This window comes from Oreochromis aureus, linkage group 3, assembly GCF_013358895.1.
Source record: "Oreochromis aureus strain Israel breed Guangdong linkage group 3, ZZ_aureus, whole genome shotgun sequence".
In the NCBI taxonomy this organism is placed as follows: domain Eukaryota; kingdom Metazoa; phylum Chordata; class Actinopteri; order Cichliformes; family Cichlidae; genus Oreochromis; species Oreochromis aureus.
In genome coordinates this window covers 20130093-20150813 of record NC_052944.1, presented here as the reverse complement: position 1 = coordinate 20150813, position 20721 = coordinate 20130093, and the positions used below count along the sequence as shown (strand labels likewise).

Sequence of the window (20721 nt, the reverse complement as noted above, 5' to 3'; positions counted from 1 at the left end):
TACACTGAACTGAAGGTTAAGTCATTGGAAAGCAACCATATATAAACACAAAACCGCTGGAAAAAGGTTTGACAATTAAGCAAGGATTTTAAGTGTGGACATATCAGCAGCCTGTGTAAATGTACATTAGTAGATGTGGCCAAAAAATGGAGAAAACCTTTGCAAAGTAAAAGAGGCAGGAGGCATTGGTCCACTGTGAAGTATACGAAGTGGAGCCCATTCATACACCTATACTTCATTTACTCTGGTCCACTTATCAGCTGATAAGTTTGCAAACCTCTAGCTTTTCCTCATAGCGTAGTTTCATTTCACACAGAGAAAAAAAGCCGAGCAATCTCAAAGTTTCATTTTGATTACCTGCCACACATCTGCAGTGGGTGCAGCAGGAGCAAAAACAGGAAGATAGCTGTGTATTCTGGACGAGTGGTAACATGGAGACTTCAGTCCGAACATTCATATTTTTCTGTTAATTATACTTTCAGACAGTACTGTTCAGTCTACTTCTGTGGCACTCTGCTGCTTACTGTACACCTGGTAACTGGGTTGCATCGAGGTGAGATCGCATTCTCACCAGTGAACTGCTCTGCAGTTTGTTTGGACCGCCACAGTTGTTTTAGTCTGCACACCTGTGCAAAAGAACCACACCAAGAGGGGAAAGCAATGTGAAGTTCAATTTAAACGGAATAAACAACTAAACACCATGAAGGTGTATTTAGATTTTCTAGAAAAAAGGTCACCCGCATCCCGAGGTAATTTGTATCCGTGCACTTCATTGATTTGAGAACCAAAGCAGGGCAGTCTAACTTCAGGGGTGTGTTTGGTGCCACCCAAGGTCTCCCAGACCCTGGAGCTAATCACATACACTCAGTGTCTCTGGAACTACTAAGGTAATTTTAAGCTTTTAATACCCCTTTATTATCTTTACATTAGGTTGTTCTTGGAGCTACTTTATGTATTTGGCTTCATGGTTTTAAGTATTTGGAAAGTTCATCCACAAAACAACCTTAAAACTGAACTACGCACATTGAAAGTACCACATCATGTCTGTACAGTCTATTTAATTGTACATATATCAGCTATAAATATATTCTTTTTACCCAGTTTCTGTTATTTTCTTATAGATGTTTCATTGAAAAACGACAGCTTTCTTAACTAGTACAGTAAAAGGACTCAAGACCTTGAGATGAGCTATTTTTAATCCATCTATTATTTCTAAAGCCCATTTATATACTTAATTTTTTTTTTAAAAACTAAAGAGAGAAATGTCTGATGAATGATTTCAAAGAATGAACTGAACAGCAATACATTTCAAATCTCAGAAAATCCAGCCTCGTGATAACAGAGAAAAGTCCACTTGGAGAAAAACATCATGGTATTCAGCTTGTAAGTGAACCTTAAGACTGGCTTGTTTTAATTACATTCACAACAAATCACAGCTCTTTAACAAAGACACTCAAAGTTTGATGTCATTGAAAGTCATTGAAGGTTTATTCAGTCTCAAAATATTTCACAGTTAAACAAATAACCTGTAAACTTCCAGAAGCTTTACAATAATAAAAAAAAAGTTCAAATATAATATCTTTAAACATCTTTAAACATCTCACGCACACAAGGTTATTTCCAGGTAATGTCGTTTGGTGAAGGCTTGGGTTTGCGTTTGATCACTGAATTGATCCAGTCAATGTAATTCACTACTTTTGTGTAAACTCCGGGTTTATTGGAGCGGCCGCAGCCCTCCCCCCAGCTGACGATCCCGTACAAGAAGCTGACGTCATTCCTCCCACAAGCCAGCGGGCCCCCGGAGTCACCCTGAGGAAACGCACAAGTGGATGTACACATGAACATACACGCAGATCACAGTGAAGGCACACAATCGGCTGAGTCACACACTCAAGAATGAATATATTCCTCAGAATTGCTCTCTACCTATGAGCTAAACAGTCACTTGTGGCATTTCATTTAACAGGAAGGAGTTCAAATATTTTACACAGCAGGATGAGCGGGTAGTCTCACACCGCAGACATCTCTGAATATCACTGAGACCCTCGTTACCTTCCCCCAACATTTCACTCAGGGGAATCCCTCCTGCCATCTTAAGTGCTGTTCCATTACTGTGAAACCTCAAGCCTGGCCTCTGATGTCATCCCCAACAGAGCCAAGGGAGGAGGTTAAGTACTGTACCGTCCCAGACACAGTGAAATACAGACATTTGTTTCCTATTCTTCTTTCTTAAATTCATGTGTATTAAAGTTTGTATAGTCATGCATTAAATGACATTTGTTAAAAAGGTAACATTGATTTTTTTTTACTCTAAAATCTGTCACCATAAAAAAGATATTTGGTTAAAATCTTCATGAAGCAAAGTAATTAATATCTCCAACATCCACCAGCTTCACATAATTGCAATGACCTGCAGTGGGATCACATGACTGTGCATCAACGTTTGTTTGATGCAGCGTGTAAGAGTGTAGTTGAGAGCAGGAACATTAACACTGTGGGTTAGAACTAGTATGGACGCAGAGATCCAAGAGGCACGTACGGTACTGGTCTTTATGTCAAATTATTTTTACACTGGCAAAGAGAAACTACCTGTTTAAAATAAGGAGTTAAATATAAAACACCAATAATTAACACAATCTAACTCTGAATTAAAATACTGTTAAATAATGAAAGAAAAAACTAACAAAAATATACCATAAAATAAAAAGTTTTAAAAGTATGCTCAGCTTTTTGGTTCTGGCTGAGAGTAAAATAAATGAAGCAGAATCTGAAATAAAAAAAATATGTAATTACAGAAAAGAGATTAAATCGCAAAAAAGTTCCTGAAGTAACTTTTTGATATTCTTTATAAATAATTTCATAATAAGCCATAACATTGTCACTGTTGCGGTCAATCGTCCACTTTCCCAGGTGAATTTCCCACCCTGATAAGGATAATCGGAAGAGAATGGATGGATGGATCTACTCCACTGATGTTTCCAAAAATCCTTGTATAGAGTTTTAAGCTTTTAACCAAGCCAACCAGCTATGAGGTGAATCATGACTATAAAGGAAAAGATTCAGATAAAAAATTAAAGTGAAATAAAAAAGAAAAAAATGATAAGTTAAAACAGTGAAGGAACTACTCATGCCATAATGTTTTGCAATTCATCGAATTTACAGCAAACGATTTCTAACCTTCTTAACCTTCTTCTAACCTTCCTTTAGATATTTCCATGGTAACCTTAATATCCAACCACGAGAGAAACCGTTGTTTAAATTCTGGATTTTTTTTCACGACATTGTAAATAAAACTTGTTTCCCTAAAAACAAAGTTGTTATCATACAGAATTGTGGTTTCTTGTGACACATATCATCATTTCACAATGTCGTAGCAGCTCTACTATGTATAGTTATAGTATTATGGCTCATAATCAGAACGTGACTATGATTTTTATTTCCAGAACCTGAGCTCTATAGTGCTGGTGAATCTGGTGTCTTAACTGCAAATATGACATCGAGCCAGCAGCTAATTTAAAATTAAAAAAGATGTTTCTATCATGGGACTCTGTTTTAGGACAGCAGCGCTTCCTTGGCAGAATTACATCAAATCATGACAGTCCTCAAAATGCTTTCCTACCTGGCACGCATCAACGCAGCCGTTAATCCCCGCACAAATCATGTCACTGGTGACATGGTTGCCATACACTTCTGGCTTCTTGCAATTATCATGAGGAGTCAGTCTCACTCCAGCCTCCTGCAGAGTGGAGTACCCCATTCCCTCTGTCAAATAAAACACAAATGAGTCATCGTGTTAGATAAAAGCCCAGTAACACCGAGCTGTCACCCCGTATTTTTTTCCCAGTCCTTAAGCTAAGCTAAGCTAACCGTCTCCCAGCTGTGACAGATTTAGACCTCAAGATGAAAGCAAATGACTATTTTCCAAAGTGACAAAATGTTTCTTTTAATGTGCGTTAAAAATCTGAAACTTTTCTCAAAGAGACATAGCAGCGCAAACAAATTTGGCCCCACTGTCACGATTTAAGCGTGTAAACAAATAAATCATTCACTGGAGGTGCACGACAAATGTGCTCCCTGTGATCAATGCACGAATGTAAATAGTTGTCATCGTGATAAAACGGAAATGACACAGCTCTGCCATGACCTCCTCATTACTCACTCTCTTGTGTATGTCCCCAGCCACTAATGGTGCAGCAGTAGTAATCGGGGAACGTCATGCTTTTGTCTGGGAGACAGATGGGCCTGATGAACGGGGTTTTCCTCACACATCGCCCGTCCTGCTTCTTCAGTTTGATTAGAACTGCCAAACAGAAATGAAATGTTATGAAACGGGGAAAGAAATGAAGCAAAGGTATGAAGGAAGTGGCAGACTTCGCCTCGGGAAAATGCCACACCCAACTGTCAATGTACATATATGTGTGCATCTGTGTTTGTGCGTGTTTTTATTGCGGGGGTGCAGACGGACACAGCTGTTCAGTGACGCACAGCTGTGCATACAGACTGGGGCCTTAAGTGGGTTTGTGTGTTTCTGAACAGGGACAAGAGGTCTTCCAGTTTATGTGAGTCACTGGCATATGTGTGTTCTTGTGTGTGTGCGTTAAATAATTACCAATGTCATGCAGAGTTGGGTTAAACACTGAGAAGTGCCTTGGAAAGATGTAGTCCTCCACTCCAAATGTCCTCGTGTTGGGATTGGTGGTATTAAACCTATGCTGGCCCAGGACCACACGGATTTGAGATTTCAGGGGGCTGAAGAAAGACATTCTTAATTAATTCATTAGTATACCAAAGTCCACACTCACAAAGCTCATCAAGTCAAAATAAACTTGAGGTAACTGGAGTACTTCACCTTGTTTTTCGTGTAATCTGGTGGGAAAATTAGAGAACCCAAAATACCTCCACAGAACATTTGTTTTAGCTTTTAGCAGCACAGTCAATCACATTTGGGCTTTAAGGGGGCTGAAAAATGAAGCCAATGCAGAACTCCCAAACACTGCAGTTAAACAGGTGTTTTTCCTGCCATTTGGAAAGTAGTTGATGAGTATTTGCATACGAGTTCGAGTATTAAGTGCAAACTATGGACGAACGCATGAATCTGCTAGCAAACAAAACAATACCGAAAGTTAAAGTTATGCATTATTAAAGAGAATATAGCTTCCAGGTCTAAAGGTGAAGCAAATGCAGACGTGCCTTAAACCAGCCCTTGCTTGGCATCATGCTTAGATTGCTGAGAGTTGCCTGTCACTCAGGAAAACTGTGCATTTTGCGACCACTTGGTGAGTGGTTGCTGGAGACTGCTAGCCCTCATTAGGTAAACTCAGTTGCAAAGACGATGCTGTATCAAAAAACGTGTTGGCTGCAAGCAGATTCTTTGCAGTTTGCATGAAAGACAGCATTTTGTATAATCGCTAACTGCTAGCAAAGCGGTACTTAAACTTGGAGAAAGTGCAAAGCAAACCAGAAACAGTCTCCGTTTCTGGAATCGCACTTCGTAAAATCTTACTGCTGTTTGTAAAGTAGTTGGCAAGCGTTTGCAGACAAGCTGAAAATATGACCAAAGTAATAACAAAGAGGTTTTCCCTAATTAATTCACATTTTATGCTGGTGACTGGCAGTTGCTAAGGATTCACTGACTGGTCTCTAGCCCTGTGTGTCTGGGGCTTTAGCCATTACTTTTCCAGCAGTGGTATATAGCTACAGGATGCTAACCAAGCTTACCAACCAATCATTAGCTGATAATTTAGCATCCAAATGTGGTCACTCAAGATGGCAAAAAGACCATTCTTATCATGATTGATACACCTGTAGGAACCATAGTAGTTACAATAGACAGGAAGAGAGCAATGACACACAAAGGGAGTCAGACTGGTTGACCAGTCTTTCATCCATGTGGTATGCATTCTTACCACTTCGTCACTTAGACTAAAAATCAGTCTAAATTTTTTTTACACTACTTTAAAGTCTAATAATTAAAATCTAATGATTTTAATGTCACTTGTGCTGTAAAAAATCCACTTAATTCTGTAATTTCCCTTCCTAAAGCACCATGCTGGCTATAAGATAGTTAAACCCCTGGGATGTTGATAATGCTATTTTACATTGTGAATTTTAATTAATACTTTCTAATAAAAAATCCAATCAAGCCCCAACTGTACTAAAACACAGTTGTAGCAGTAGACATGGTGCTTAAAAAGAAAGCCTTGCAGATACCAAATATTGTATTTGACTATATGCACTCTGCTGTGTAGGTCCAATGCAACATTCACTTGCTTTAACTAAAGATTTGAACTTGTGGATGTCAGTAAACAGACATCTGTTTTACTGACATCACAGGAAGGTGCTTGCATTTGCATGTAAACATATTTAGACATGTTTGATATATAATATAGAGAAAATATATTAGCGTTTAAAATTCAAGAAATGTGGGTTTTTTGAGTCAGGATTCCTTCAGTCTTTCATAGACTGACTCAAAAGGGCATACAATTTCTTAAAAGACTCACACTTTCCAAGGTTAAGAGATAACACTGTGTAGAAGGGTCAAAATGGCTGGAAAAACTCGTAGCGTTGCCTTTTTTCCACTAATATGTGTAACATCCTCTGCAGCGGTAGAACTCAATACATACTTGCTGAAGAAGCAGTGGGCCGCAGACACGACCCAGCAAGAGGCGATGAGAGTGCCGCCACAGAAGTCTGACTGTCCGATGTAAATGGCTGCCATCCATGGATGACTACCTTCCAGAGCCGAGCTTCCGCCCATTATCCTCCCTCTGGCTATCGATAACCTCTTCTTGTGCTTTGTCCCGCATACGGGTTTTTTGGCCGGCATGGAGGGTTTGGGTTTTTCAATGGTGGGCAGGACGTTGAATGGAGTAAGCCTCAGAGAAGAAGCTGAAAAAAGTTCAAACAGAGGATTATTTTCAGCTTAACTTGGACACAGCAAAATGCCACTTTCTAAAAAGTGCTAAAAGATGCTAACAGATAAGAAACTACAAATTAATCTAAGAGCTTAGATTTAGACTTTTTTTTTACTAGCTACCTAAATACCTCTTCTGAATAATTTTGAATCAGCTGCTGGTTGATTTCCCCCTGCAAGAAGCAAAAAAACCCAAAAATAGGCATTTCTATAAGGTGATGATGCTCAGTGTGGCAAAGCTTCCTCTTGCTGCAAATCATGTGTTGAGGATGATCAGGAAGAGGATTATGAATTCGGTGCATACCCCTGGCATCATGACAGACAGACAGCTGTGCCAAACCCCACTCACCACATAAACATTTGGCTCCACCTGACGTGACATGTTGATTCAGGGTGAGTAATGTCTTATTATTTCTCCCATATCTAATCTAGCCAATGTTTTTCCTTTAAAAAAAAAAAAGCTCTTTCACTAAACCAGTCAGCTTGGCTGAATTTAACTTTTGAGAGCAGCATGACTCAGCGGCACAGATTATCTGCCTTCTCTGCACTTTTTTTTGTGTTTTTAAATCTAAAACTGGATTTTTAATTAAATGTGGAGGCATTTATTAAGCCTCCATATTCGAGAAATGTTTCTCGAATGAGGAGCATCAGTGTCAATGTCATATGAACGAGGCCGAGAGAGAGAAGACGCTGCTGCACTGCGTGACCTTTGTGAAAGATCATTACTTCTTGCATGTTGTAATGATGGAATGAATGTTCAGAGAGTGGCAGCTAAATAAATCTGCTACCCTTAATAAGGAAAAAAAATGAAGCCAAGAGTTGGATATGAACAGTATTACAAATGAGGGGGATTAGAATATGTGCATATACATATTTAAACAGCAGAACAGCTCAGGTGTCTGGTCAAGCTAACAGATGTATGCCTTAATCTTATGCTAAAGCATATCCACACTCCAATATACCACCTCAATTACAAAATAATTACATTCTGCACACAAACTCCTTCCCTGCGTCCTGCTTACTCACACGCAGCCATCACACAGGAGGGGACGTCACAGTACTCCCAGGAGATGGCGCTGTCTTTTATTGTGTAACACCAAGGCTTCTTGTCCTCGTCTGGGTTTCTACACACAGAGATACACAACGGACAGAGTGTGTGCGTGCTTGCGTGCGTGTAGCCTTGCTGCTTCCTATCTTTATATATTGCTTCATTAGCTGAATGTCTCACAGGGGCTCCATTGCCATTCAAATCCACACACTCACACACGGATAATTCACTTTCTTTCTACATTCGTTTCACGTTTTAACAACTAGGATTCAGGTTTTAGTTTTAAAGCTGCAATATACAATCTTACCAATAATTAATGATCTATCCGAGCCTGGGTGTAAGTCTAAATCCCATTGTTTGCTTTGGCCTGGGACAATTTGGGAAACATGCCATTTGCTGTCAGTATGTTTTCCTGCTCATGAGAAGTCATAGTAAGAAATCAGCTGAAGGAAGAAGGCAGGAAGGAAAGGACTAAGAGTGAATGTGCCAGAGATAAGCCATTTGGCATGATGGCTTCAGGGTTTCCCTCAGTAGCTATGTGCTCATAAGTCACACGAATGACAAGAGTTGACACATGGAGTTGACAGATAAGGAGCATACAGCTTTTGCTAGCTCAGGGTAAAAAAAAGTTGGACACTGCAGCTTTAAAACAGAAATTCTGTGCAAACTATATAGAAATGTGGCCTTCCAGATAAGACTGTTTGCAGCACAGCAACCGCCAGAGGCTTTAATATCTCATTTTGATTGACTGTTGGAGAAACAACTACTAGAAAATCTACCATAGCTGCTATTAAGGCAGGATGATTTAGCACACACACCTGCAGTAGGCGTGCTCCCCGAGGCCTTTAACAGGTGATGCAACCACTGTGCCCACATGGAGCTCATCAAACAGCAGGTCTGAGTTCCACGGCAGACACCGGGCGCCGGACACGGTGGTGCCCACCAGGCCTCTGTAACCCGTGCCCCTGCTGCTATAGCACTCTGTCTCTGGCTCTGCTCACACAAGCCACAGAGAGAGAGAGAAAGAGAGAGGGAGACAGTGAGAGAGAGAGACGGAAATAATCCCAGCCGTAACCACAGTAAAACACAGGTATGTAAACAATATGAAAGCGATCACACAAACTCCGGATGCAGCAGATATGTGTGTGCGATGACAGCTCTCTTCTCTTCAGAATGAGTCAGAACGCGTTTTAAAACCTCTCTCTGAACGCGTTAATGACAGCTGGGTACAAGCTCACCAGCACGCCCTCACCTGTGACCATTAATCAAACTATTGTCATCCACACATGCACGAGCATGCGCCTGTGCATACGTGACACAATGAGGATTCCATACATCTGCTCTCGCATATGACAAAGACTCTGGGCTCTATGCAGACTGCAGTGCCTAGAAAATCTGCCCTCTGCTATTTTTACCCCAATACAAACATCATTTCATGTCAACTGTGCTTTCTGCTCAGAGCAAATTTTGCATTTCCATTCAAATGAGGAAAACGGGAACGTAGCCCCTACTGTATTACTTACCGAGACTACAGTGAGGTCCACTGTAGCCATGCCTGCAGTTACACACTTCCTTTCCAGTGGATATGATCAGTCGACACGTTCCATCATTCTGACACGGGTTTGTACGGCACACTGGACACATCAAGACACACACTGTCACATCCTAATGCCATTCTCTTTAAAATGCTTGTTTTTCAGCAAAACTTTTCTTAACATTTAGCTTGTTTAAGGTGACCCATTATGATACTTCCATTATGATAGCCGCTATGCATAGTTTAAAAGAGCATTGGTGTGGCCCCTCAGTTTATCATTTATCTCCCTTATGACTCAGTCGCGTTAGAATAAAAATACAATGGCAACCTCCTTCCTGAGAGTTTGCATTGAATTTGTTCCACATATGACAAACAATTGCAAGTAACTGTAGCAACCAACAGGTCAATTGAAGGTAATTCCTTAGTAGGTGGCAACCTGTCTCCAATCAATCGCAGTATGACTCAGACCATAATCACTTTCAGACAGAATGGTGTAGGTCTCCAAATGATTGCTGTCTACTTCATAAATGCAGAGAGACTGTCAACATGTTGCAATCAATCTGAGTCAGTCTGTGTCAATGAACCCAACTCGTCTGCCACGTGTATCTTTGCATTACGCGACAAGACTCAATTGGTTGCCAGGTTGTTGTGTTCTGGTTATATTTCTATAAAATAAAAAGGTTGCCGAGCACCTAGGTCATTTTGCTGGGAAATTGCCACTATTGAAATTGCCATCACTACATTACTATCTTTGGAGGAATTTCTGTTACAAATCTACGAGGTTCACGCTGAATCCTAACTGTAAGCAGTTAATGTAGAGTGCTGAAGTAGAATTCCTATAGATGCCAACAAAATTGTAGCAAATGGTGACACATTTGCAACTTTTGCAAATTTCTTATAGTTCATTGTTATGTTGTCATAGATTGCACATATGACCGACGTAATCTTGACACATCAAAGATCAAAGAAATTGACTGCATGTGGTTGCGGGTTTAGCCATTAATTTCAAAGCAACAATTCCAAAGTCAACAAGACTGCAAGTTCACTTTGGAACAACTGGTTGGTACCAAACCAAGGAAACCACCGGTTGCTAAGGTAAAAAGTGTATTGCCTGACTGACCTGTTGCTTGCTGTTGATGCATTAAAACTTCCTTGTGATTCTTGTTGGACACTAGCAAATTGCTGTTGTCGACTGTAATTTGTGTGGAAGGCACGGACTCATCTGCAAACACTCACCAGCTAGTTGCGAAGTGTTAGTTAAACAGAGAACGTCCACATTCAAAGTAAAAGTTGTAGCTTGGTACAACTTTTGCTTTGAAGACGTGTGTGACTGGGGAACTTTACGCTGATTGGCTGCCCCTCATAAAGCTTAAACAGCTGTTAGGTGGTTGCTGCTGTGCTGTGTCTGAGGTATGTATTATATATGTATTATGTATGTACTATATGTATTAAATCATGCATGGCCACGTACGAAAAGAAAAACTGTGTGAAGCTGAGCATTTAGAGCAGTATGAAGCCTGAGCTTTTGGCTTACAGGGATTAGTCCGACATACACTGACCTCACTATTTGAAACTTCTGTATTTTGGCATCAATCATTGTAAATCACTGTAATAGTACATTTATAAAAGACAATAAGACAATAATAACAATTGTTAGACTTTAATGTTATTTCTATGAATATATCATCAGTTTAATATTATTATTGCTACTGTTTGAGTTAAACATTAACCTAAATAAATGTTTTAGATTGGCATAGCATTGCTACACCATGATGGTTTTTCCTACGCAGGTTTTAAATGTAATTATCAATATTTTTAGACTACCAAAAGAAAACTGCAAAAGAAACCTCTGAATATTTTAACCTGACTCTACAATTCTGCTCAGGTGGACTTACTAACATCTTCCGGTCTCATTTTTTTGGTTTTGGTTCACTCTCACCCACGCCTCTGTGCTCTAATGTACATGTAATACATCTGGGTCTAAGCAGCCTCTTGTGAAATAATATAACATACAGAAAATATGCTGGAGAACAGAGATGCCATAAGTTTATTGGGTTTTACTGAAAGAGAGCAGTCCTGATGTGCTTTAAAGAAAGAAAAATGTTGTTTCATTTTAAAACAATGTAAAGCACATTAAGGGTCAGGTTCACATAGATAGAAGCGAGACTTTTTTGTTTTGTTTTTAAGTTCTGCGACTCCTGTAAGCTGAGCCCCTATCATCATGACAAAAGCAGTTTCAGCTGAAGAAGCATGAAAATACCTCCCTGATTGTATCTCCTTTATGCCAGGGGAATCTGCTAAACGCCCGTGAACATCCCCCCATTGAGATGAAAGCACCCTATGGACCCATGGGGTGTGTCCTAAAACACCATTCCTGAGTCACAGTGAGTCATATAATCTGCCTTTTCTTCCATGCAAAGTTACTCTTGTAACTATGGAGCTGTGATCAAAGAAAGGGTAGGGCATGTCTTTCAAACCTTCTCTTATGAGCTGATTTTTAAGAGAGTGAAAAAAAAACATTTCTTCAGGCTAGGAGGAGATCTGATACTTTTTTTGTGTGTCTTGAGATCAAGTTGAATAATTTTTTTTTTAAAAAGTATATGAGTTGCTAAGGTTGCTAGGTTTTTATCTTTATGTTTATTTAATGCAAAAAATAACCCCAAAACATTCCAATATGTAGCAATATTTTGTTTTTGTCATAGTTCACTGATTTGAACATCAATTCAAGTGGCTGTCAAAGCAAATAGCGCTGAAGTCATTGCAGCCTATTGTATTGAGTTTCGCTCTCATCACCCCAACAATAGCAAAAAATGGCAAAGAAAAAAAAACTGGACACATTCAGAGCGGAACAACAAAAGCAGAAAGCATGTCTTACTCGTGTAGTGGACTCTCTCACACTTGATTTCCCCTGCCACACATGTGCACTGTTCCACATTACGGAGGTGAATTCGTCCCCAAGACTCTCCGATGTCATAATAGCGCAGGTGTACGGTTTCGTAGCACTTCTCTGAAAAAGCCGACACAACACATGAAAGGCGTCGGGGCTGAAATGGGAGAGCAGATTGAAGAGCTCAATGGAGCGTACGGAGCAAATCTCCGATGGCTGAGCTGCTGCGATGGATCCATTTTTCTGTGTTGTTCCATCTTCTTTCACTGCTTTGCTTTCAACTGAAAAGTGAAACCTGTTTACAGGTGACACATAACTGATTTTCCATTATCTCGGCCTGGAGGCAAGCACGTGAAATTTCAGCAGTATTTTAACGGAAAACACAGATTAAATGAAACTGGCATGTCATTTCAGTGTTATACATGTCACTTAGTTATTTTGAAGTGTATGCCGCGTTTATAGGGCCATGGCGAACGTAAGACTGTGACTCAAATCTTTCAATCACATCTCAGTGTCTGAATCAGCAAATAGAGATTGCTCAGTTGTCATCTTGATAGCATCAGGTCACGTCTGTCGGTGGCGTGGGAGGATATAGCTAAATGCAGCTAAACCAATGTAAAGTCAATTAAACAAACTACATTTGCTGCTAAAAAAGAGAGAAATCACTGTGTCACTGCTGGTGTGTAACCAGTTCTGCCTTAATTCCTTCAGGTTATGAAGCTCCAGCCGAGATAAGTTTTGGGAACCAATAATTACAAAAATTGATAATCACAGCTTTCCAGTCATTGGGGAATTTATTGCGTCAGACATCAGTGATTCCACCTTTGGGCACGGCAACTTTGTGGTGCTTTGCTAGTGGCAGCTTTTTGGCATCGGCCACAATCTTTTTAATTGTAAATGTGTAAATCTCTGGAAATAACAGATGGGGTGGTGCTACTGGCAGCGGCAGAACAGAGTTACATGAGGTGGGGTTGAAAGCCAAGGAAAACTGGTACACAGACTCTTAACTACTGTGATAATTGAAGAGTGAACTTAGACTGTTATGCTTTTGTTTTTTATCACGGTTTGTTTCTTTTTTTTTATCAACCTTTTTATGCAGGAAATTAAGATAAAAAATCTCCTTTGCAAGTGTATTCTGGGACCATACAGGCAGCCTTATAACCTAGCATGTTCTTTGACTCCCATAGAAAACTAGTGCAAGCGCAGCGAGTCTGGATTATAATGTAAATTTTCTATCTATGTAAAATCTCCAAATTTAGTTGTTAACAGCTGGAAAACTGTAAGCTCTCAAAGAACAGTGTTGGGCCCTGTGGATAAAAGTGTCCTTATTCTTGTCACCAGTGAAATTTCAAACCTCCAACAATTACTGACAGCAATTTTCCTCCTAATCAAAGCTGTAAATCAGTCTAAATAACAGCACTCACCAGTGAGCCAGTAAACTACTATGTTATTGAGCCCATTCTAAAAATTTAAATGTAGCAGATGTAACAGAAATGAAGCACGTCAAATGCCACACCAATTTAGTCATTGTATGATGAGTGGCCTCTTTGCATAATGAGCCACAATCTGCAACCTTTCTGAAAAGTCAGCAGTTGAGCAGTTTTAACAAATATAGCCTCTCTATGTGGCTCACTGGTCTCCAGAGAAGAATGAGTTAACTCTTCATACTCAACTGCCTTTACTGAGCATGAATTTGATTACAGAGTTTTTTAGCTGGCATGCCTTTGATTTTGGTTTACATCTGTGGACAACAGATGAATGACAATGGGCAGCCTAACATGCACTTTGATGTAAATCTGTTCAGGGAACAGACATAAAAGGCTGTCTGACAAAACCAAATATGAATGGATGACAAGCACTATACCTTTAATTCATAGAATACTAATAAAGGTACCTACTTTGCTCACATATTCTCCCAGAGAAGCCCTCAGGACAGGAGCATTCGAATGTGCGTCTGTGTGGGATCGCTGTGCAGACGCCTCCATTCTGACACGGCTTCGCCTGACACGGATCTGTGATTCTGCGTGAAGTGTGGACAGAAACTGAAATCAAAACATCAAAACATAATCAGCAGGAGAACAACCGCAACACTGCAGTTTCTCATTAAACAGCACAGGAAATTCAATCTGCAGCTAGTTTGGTGAACTAACCATTTGGGTGCCTTCTCTCTGGTGCGCAGAAGCCCCACTTCCTGTCCCGATCAAAATTGTGTGTAAGAGAGCACCTGGGACAAAAGAAACAGGAAGAGAGTCACCTGCAAGTCAGCAAATGCAAATATAGTAAATATGCCAAAAACAGAGTCTGCACAATTCTAACAAGCTTGAAAGTTAATATTTGATCACCTTTATTCTTCAACATAACCTGAACTCTCTTAAGCAAGCTTCTGTAATTTCTTTACGTAGTCTACAGAAATTGTTCTCCGGGCTTCTTGGCAAGTCAAGTGTTACATCTTGAAACACTCTATAGTGCAAACAATGATGAAAAATCAGAAAATCACTTTCACTTTCAGCACTTACAACAGTACAGATGACACTACGTAGGGAGAATGAGTGGGATTCTGTTTTATTTGAAAGTTTCATTAAACTACAAAGCATATGTTTCCTTCTAGTTCCATAGTGAAAACTACCAGTAACTAAATAAAGGAAAAAATTCTGAACTTCAAATTTTACAGAAGACTCACAAAAAATCCTAAAAATATTTCTACTGAGCATTAAACAAATGTCTGAATTGTAATTATGGACTGGGGCTGCTGTCTTTGACGTCCTGCCGATAGAAAGCCTTGCAATGACGGTGTTATTGAAAAAATGTTCCATGCACAACAACTGATGTAGCAGCCACACTCCTGTATGAAAAGATCAGCCATAACCTGTCCGTCATTCACTGCATGCACTCATTGACTTTAGACACAGGCCACCATTTTCACATATTTATTGACTCTTAAACAGCATAAATCTACTCTTCATCTTGGAAAATGGACAGGATGGTGCTTTGCTACTCCAGAGTGAGGGGCAATGCACTGCAAAGAATTCTCTGGTGAAACAGAAAAAGTCTGTCTTCAAAACAACCGTTTTCTTGGTCTGATATGTAGAAATCTACTTTTTACTATTTTAAATTGAGAGCATTTAGTGGTGTTGCAGTTTGAGAGTATTTCATATTAAAAATGTAAGTCAAATGGCGCAGCTGGAAAGAGCTGTTATTTTAAACCATCACATTTGAATAACCTGTGTCTGAAGAGGAAAACATGACAGTGAGAATGTTGCACTTATTAATGTCATTTTTAAAAAGTGTTATATTATTCTTGTAAACACAACGGTTAGATGTTTTTGTTCTGAATTTGTATAAAGGGGTATATAGGACCACTCTTATTCTGAATTATTTTCATGTAAAAATAATGATAAATAAATAAATCATCAAATGTCTCTGATTTTTTCACAAATCGCACCCTGATTACAACCTTAGTAAGCATATCCTGACTAAGCGTGTAAGTTAGCGTGCCCGCTGACTGTTAGTCGTGCTACACTGTCGGATTTGGACATATAGATATTGTGACATAAAATTGCTTAAACCATGTGCAGAGGATTTTACCCAACCCTTACTCAAACCCACAAGTACTGACACCCTGCTCCAGAACGCTGCATCTTCTGCCAACACACACTAACTAACTCTGTCAATCATCCACTAATCTAACCTGCGTAACATTAACATACCTCTTCTCCACTCACTGTAACTACAACACTTAATGACAAACCCATTCTGACGGTGAGCTGATGAGCACATCACAAAAACATGCAGGGTCAAACCGCCGCAACTTTACATGTAGGTGGACCAGAAAATATTGGCCCATGTATAATTGCATATACGTTGCTCCACCTTGCTGGCATCCACCCTTTCTGCCTCATTTCCAAGTAGTGAAGACTGAAACCCCTCCAGCGTGTCTCCTGTTGTTTTTTTGTTTTTTTTCCAAAATCATAAAAATATGATTTTGTTGCTGTGTCACAATCTGAAGCGATTAAAAAAAAAAAAAAATTGCACCATGATGGTTTTACTGTGGCAGCTGTTTATGCACCCTCGGGATAAACGCTGTGAAACGGCAAAACTTCAGCTATAGTTGCAGTTTCACAGAGTATCTCCGCATTTTATCTTCACAGTTATTAATGATAACACTGTATTATGATAAAATCATCACAGGCCCCAGCAGCGATTGAGCAATAAGCATTTTATTAAAGCCTTTTCGCTCATTACCTCATTAAAATTTGTGATCAGATGGCACTGTCGCACAAATCCCTCATCTCTGCGAGCTGTAATTAGGTGTGACTACACACCCCAAATACACTGCATCAGTGTACAAATCACTGCTATTACAGCAGTGATGGAAAACACCAGTGTGTTTGTTCTTTTAAGGGCATGCAAAAAGCCAGGAACTATCCACCAATTAGAAATAAGAACACTAACTTTACATTTCTCCCTTGAGAAGAAAGCTGCACTTTGTATCTTCCAACCCCACAAAGGTTGACTGTTTCCGGTGCTTTCTTTTAAAGTTATAGAATTTAAAAGTCTGATATAAATATATTGACTTGTATTTTTTATACAGACATATTCTGTATATATATACTCCAATAATACTGTAATCCACTGCAAGACAGTCATCTATGACACAGTATCTGTGTGACTTAACAAGAAAAACTATACTTAAAGAGGCAAAGGGTTTGTTCTTCTTTAATGTCAGCTCACTTAAGCTCATTTTAAGCTCTTCAGCTAATAACTGTCAAAAGACTGAAGTAGTGTCTGGTATAAGGAATTGATGTCTGGAAATATTGATGTCTGGAAATATTGATGTATATTATGTATGTATGTATGTATATTATGTATGTATATAGAAATATTGATGTCTGGAACCAGCGCATCAATAATTGTACTACAAGAAAATGGTATATGATATATGAAAATATCGATATTTTGGCCCACCTCACATGGTAGCAGCTCAATGCATTTAGACATGCAGACAAGATCAAGACAACCTGCTGAAGTTCAAACCAAGCATCAGGAGGAAAGGTGATTTAAGTGACTTTGAGTGTGGCATGGTATTGATGCCAGACGGGCTGGTCTGACTATTTCAGAAACTGCTGATCTACTGGGATTTCCCAACACAACAATCTCTGGGGATTACAGAGAATGGCCTGAAAAACAGAAAATATCCACCGAGTGGCAGTTCTCTGGGTGAAAATGTGTAGTTGATAACAGAGATCAGAGGAGAATGGCCAGACTGCTTTGAATGCATAACACGTCAAACCTTGAAGCAGATGGAAAATAACAACAGAAAAAAACCACATGATCCTGTCAGCTAAAAACAGGAAACTTAGGCTATAATTCACAAACGCCTGCCAACAGAAGATAAATGCTGTCTGGTCTGATGAGTAGGCTCAGAATTTGGTGTAGAAAACATGAAAGCATGAATGCCTCGAGTCCATGATTCAGGCTGATGGTGGTGGAGGTGTAATGTTGTGACCGGATATTTTCTTTGGGCCCTTTAGTACCAAATGAGCATCATTTAAGAACCACAGGAGATTTGCATCATGGATGTGTAGCTAACTGTCTGACCTGTGTGCATACAGTAAGTTTGAGATTGAAAAGGAAAGATTATGGCTCATTGTTTCTTAACTATCAAGCAATCAAAAATAAACAGCCTGAGTCCACTCCATCAGTCACGATGCTATTCTGCTACATGTGCCTTGACCGTGCTAAGGGTACTGTCAAGTCAAAGCTAGTCGCTTTTATTTAATTAGCACATTTAAAAGCAGCAGGAGCTGCTTTCAAGTCGCTGTGGTAGAATAAAATATACAGTGACAACACTAAGTGGGAAGTGCCAAAGGCAATGATAAACACACATCATCAAGACAGCAAATAAATAGAAGATGTATTCAAAAAATAAGTTCAATACAAACCATGCAATCAAATAATCTGTAAATTATCCAAAGCATTTTTTACTTTACATTCTGTGAAATAAATGTTTCAAATCATGCACAAGAAACAACGTGTGTGTGTGTGTGTGTGTGTGTGTGTGTGTGTGTGTGTGTGTGTGTGTGTGTGTGTGTGTGTGTGTGTGTGTGTGTGTGTGTCAGTGTGTGTCAGTGTGTGTCAGAGGACTGGCACTTCTACCAGAAGTGTGTTTTGACTTGATTACACACACATTACAGACTGTTTGTGCAACCAAAACAGTAGATCCAGACAGACAGGCTGGCTAATAAGGACTCACCATGGTCTTGAGGACAGGACAGTGATGCAGTGATGATGAATCCTTCCACCCTGACGAAAAGGGAATTTACATTCGTTGCCCGTGGTGGTAACAACTGCAGAGGACGCAAAGGGGAAAACACAAAACATCAGCAGCAGAAACTGTCTCGGAAACCCCGACCCACCCACTCTCTCGCTGGTTTTCACACACAAAGACCCCTTTCACTTCAAATGAATGGACAAAAATCCATAAGCAAGCTACACCCCCTCCCCTATAGGTAACAGCTATGCAAACACCAGCTCACTCACGACTTAGTGCAGCAGCAACAACTAAGCGAAATAACAATAATAATAATAATAATAATAATAATAATAATAATAATAATAATAATAATAACATAGAAAATTCTTTTTTAGAAAATATGACATTCAGTTCACCTCCCCTCCCTCACTTCACCGTTTCCTGGGTTTAATGTAGAACTAAACCCAAAACCTGAGGGGGAAAAAACTCACCTGTATGGCTCTCCCTCACCGCCTCTGCTTCATATGTAGGTGCCAATGTGTGCTGAAATCAAGGGAGAGACATTATTTCACTCCTTTCACGCTTTCAAAAACACGCATAAACAATAAGCACAGACTCACTTGAGTGGAGAAGTGTGGCTAAAACTTACCGCTCCTGCGAAAACGCACAAGAGAAAAAGCATCACGGCGTGTGCCATCGCGAAAGTTTGCATCTGATGTTTCCCTGGTGTCCCGAGAAGCTTATTTCCCGTGTGCCTGTCACGTAATATCTGTCAGTGTCAGAGTCCTCAGCCCGTTTTTGGTCATAGGAAACGTGGGAAATCCTGCAAGTATTATCCTGTCCCTCACAAGCTGAAGCTGTATTGAGTAAACCCGTTGCGTCATTAGGCTTGTCTGACGCTGAGGCATCCTGTATCCCGGCCGGTGTTCCCTCAACTCCCCCTCTGCGGGCGCCCACGGTTTATCATTACGACTTATCGACTCACGAAAGAAACAAGAAGTTTCTTGGGGCAGAGACAGGCAGTGTGGTAATACCGCTCAATCCTTACCTCTTTTAGGTTTAACACTGCTTTCTCCTAAAGTCACCCAATTTTAGCCTTTCTTTCACCTGTGGTGTAGGTGTGCGTCGTTTCTGTACTTACAGGTATGATTTTGGAACAAACCTTAATAGGTACACCTTGCTCTTCATCTTGCTTCGACTCCTTTTACCTTAAGAGCTGCCTTAATTCTTCATGGCACAGCTTCAACATGGTGCTGCAAACATTCCTTAGAGATTTTGCTTCATATCGACGCGGGATATGATAGCATCACACAGTTGCTGCAGATTTGTCGGCTGCACATCCGCGATGCCAATCTTCCGTGCTACCACAATAGAGAACAAAGATGCACTATTGGATTGAGATCTGATGACTGTGGAGGTCATTTGAGTATAGTGAACTCATCGTCATGTTTAAAAAAACAGTTTGAGATGATCTGAACTTTGTGACACGACACATTATCAGCCAACAGAAGATGGGCATACTGTGGTCATAGAGAGCAACAATACTCAGGTAGGCTGTGGTGTCTAAATGATGCTCACTAAGTGGTGCAGTCTGTACTGCTGATACAATTCGTGATTGATTTCATGTTTACGCCAGATACAGATCCTACCAACTGAATGTCACAGCAGAAACGAAGACTCATCAGACCAGACAACATTTTTCCAATCTTCTGTTGTCCCAATATACCCACAAAAGTTGTGGTGAGATATTGTTTGTGGTATTAGTTTCCTGTTTTTAGTTGAGAGGAGTGGCATCCAGCGTGGTCTTCTGCTGCTGTAGGCCATCTGCTTCAAGGCTGGAAGTGTTGTTGAAGATGCTCTTCTGCATACCTTGGTTGTAATGAGTGGTTAGTATCAGCCTGGACCAGTCTGGCTATTCTCCAGACATTTCCACCCAGAGACCCGTCGCTTACAAATATTTTCTCTTTTCAGACCATTCTCTATGAACCATAGAGATGGATGTGCAGGAACAGATCAGCCCTTTCTGAAATACTCAGGTCAGCCCATCTGACATCAACAACCATCAAATCTGGAGTTGAAGGTTGCA

At 40.0% G+C, this 20721-nt stretch overlaps 1 protein-coding gene across 2 annotated transcripts; it reads right to left on the bottom strand.

Moving 5' to 3' along the window:
- Window positions 1-1423: 1423 nt before the first annotated feature.
- LOC116310379 (hepatocyte growth factor activator) lies at window positions 1424-19854 on the bottom strand. 2 transcript variants are annotated; one of them, XM_031727142.2, is made up of 15 exons: window positions 19798-19854; window positions 19285-19390; window positions 19127-19178; window positions 18636-18729; window positions 14533-14606; window positions 14281-14424; window positions 12371-12502; window positions 9485-9595; window positions 8780-8954; window positions 7940-8037; window positions 6624-6888; window positions 4610-4749; window positions 4160-4300; window positions 3620-3762; window positions 1424-1809 (listed from the first exon to the last, which is right to left on the bottom strand). In XM_031727142.2, the coding sequence occupies exons 1-15, from the start codon at window positions 19821-19823 to the stop codon at window positions 1615-1617; spliced, it is 1896 nt and encodes a 631-aa protein (XP_031583002.2). In that variant the 5' UTR covers window positions 19824-19854; the 3' UTR covers window positions 1424-1614. The 2 variants fall into 2 exon arrangements, with proteins under 2 accessions (XP_031583002.2, XP_031583004.2); XM_031727144.2 differs by lacking the exons at window positions 7940-8037; window positions 8780-8954 and having other exon boundaries at window positions 1425-1809.
- Window positions 19855-20721: the final 867 nt, after the last annotated feature.

Bases quoted from the DNA above. Each gene is read 5' to 3' on its own strand.
- LOC116310379 (XM_031727142.2), bottom strand. From the start codon at position 19,823: ATGAAGAGCAAGGTGTACCTATTAAG. The intron at 14,607-18,635 runs GTGAGTCCTTAT...CTTTTGTCCCAG, and splicing joins GTCCTGTCCTCAAGACCATG to GTGCTCTCTTACACACAATT. The intron at 3,763-4,159 runs GTGAGTAATGAG...TTTATTTGACAG, and splicing joins CTGGGGACATACACAAGAGA to AGGGAATGGGGTACTCCACT.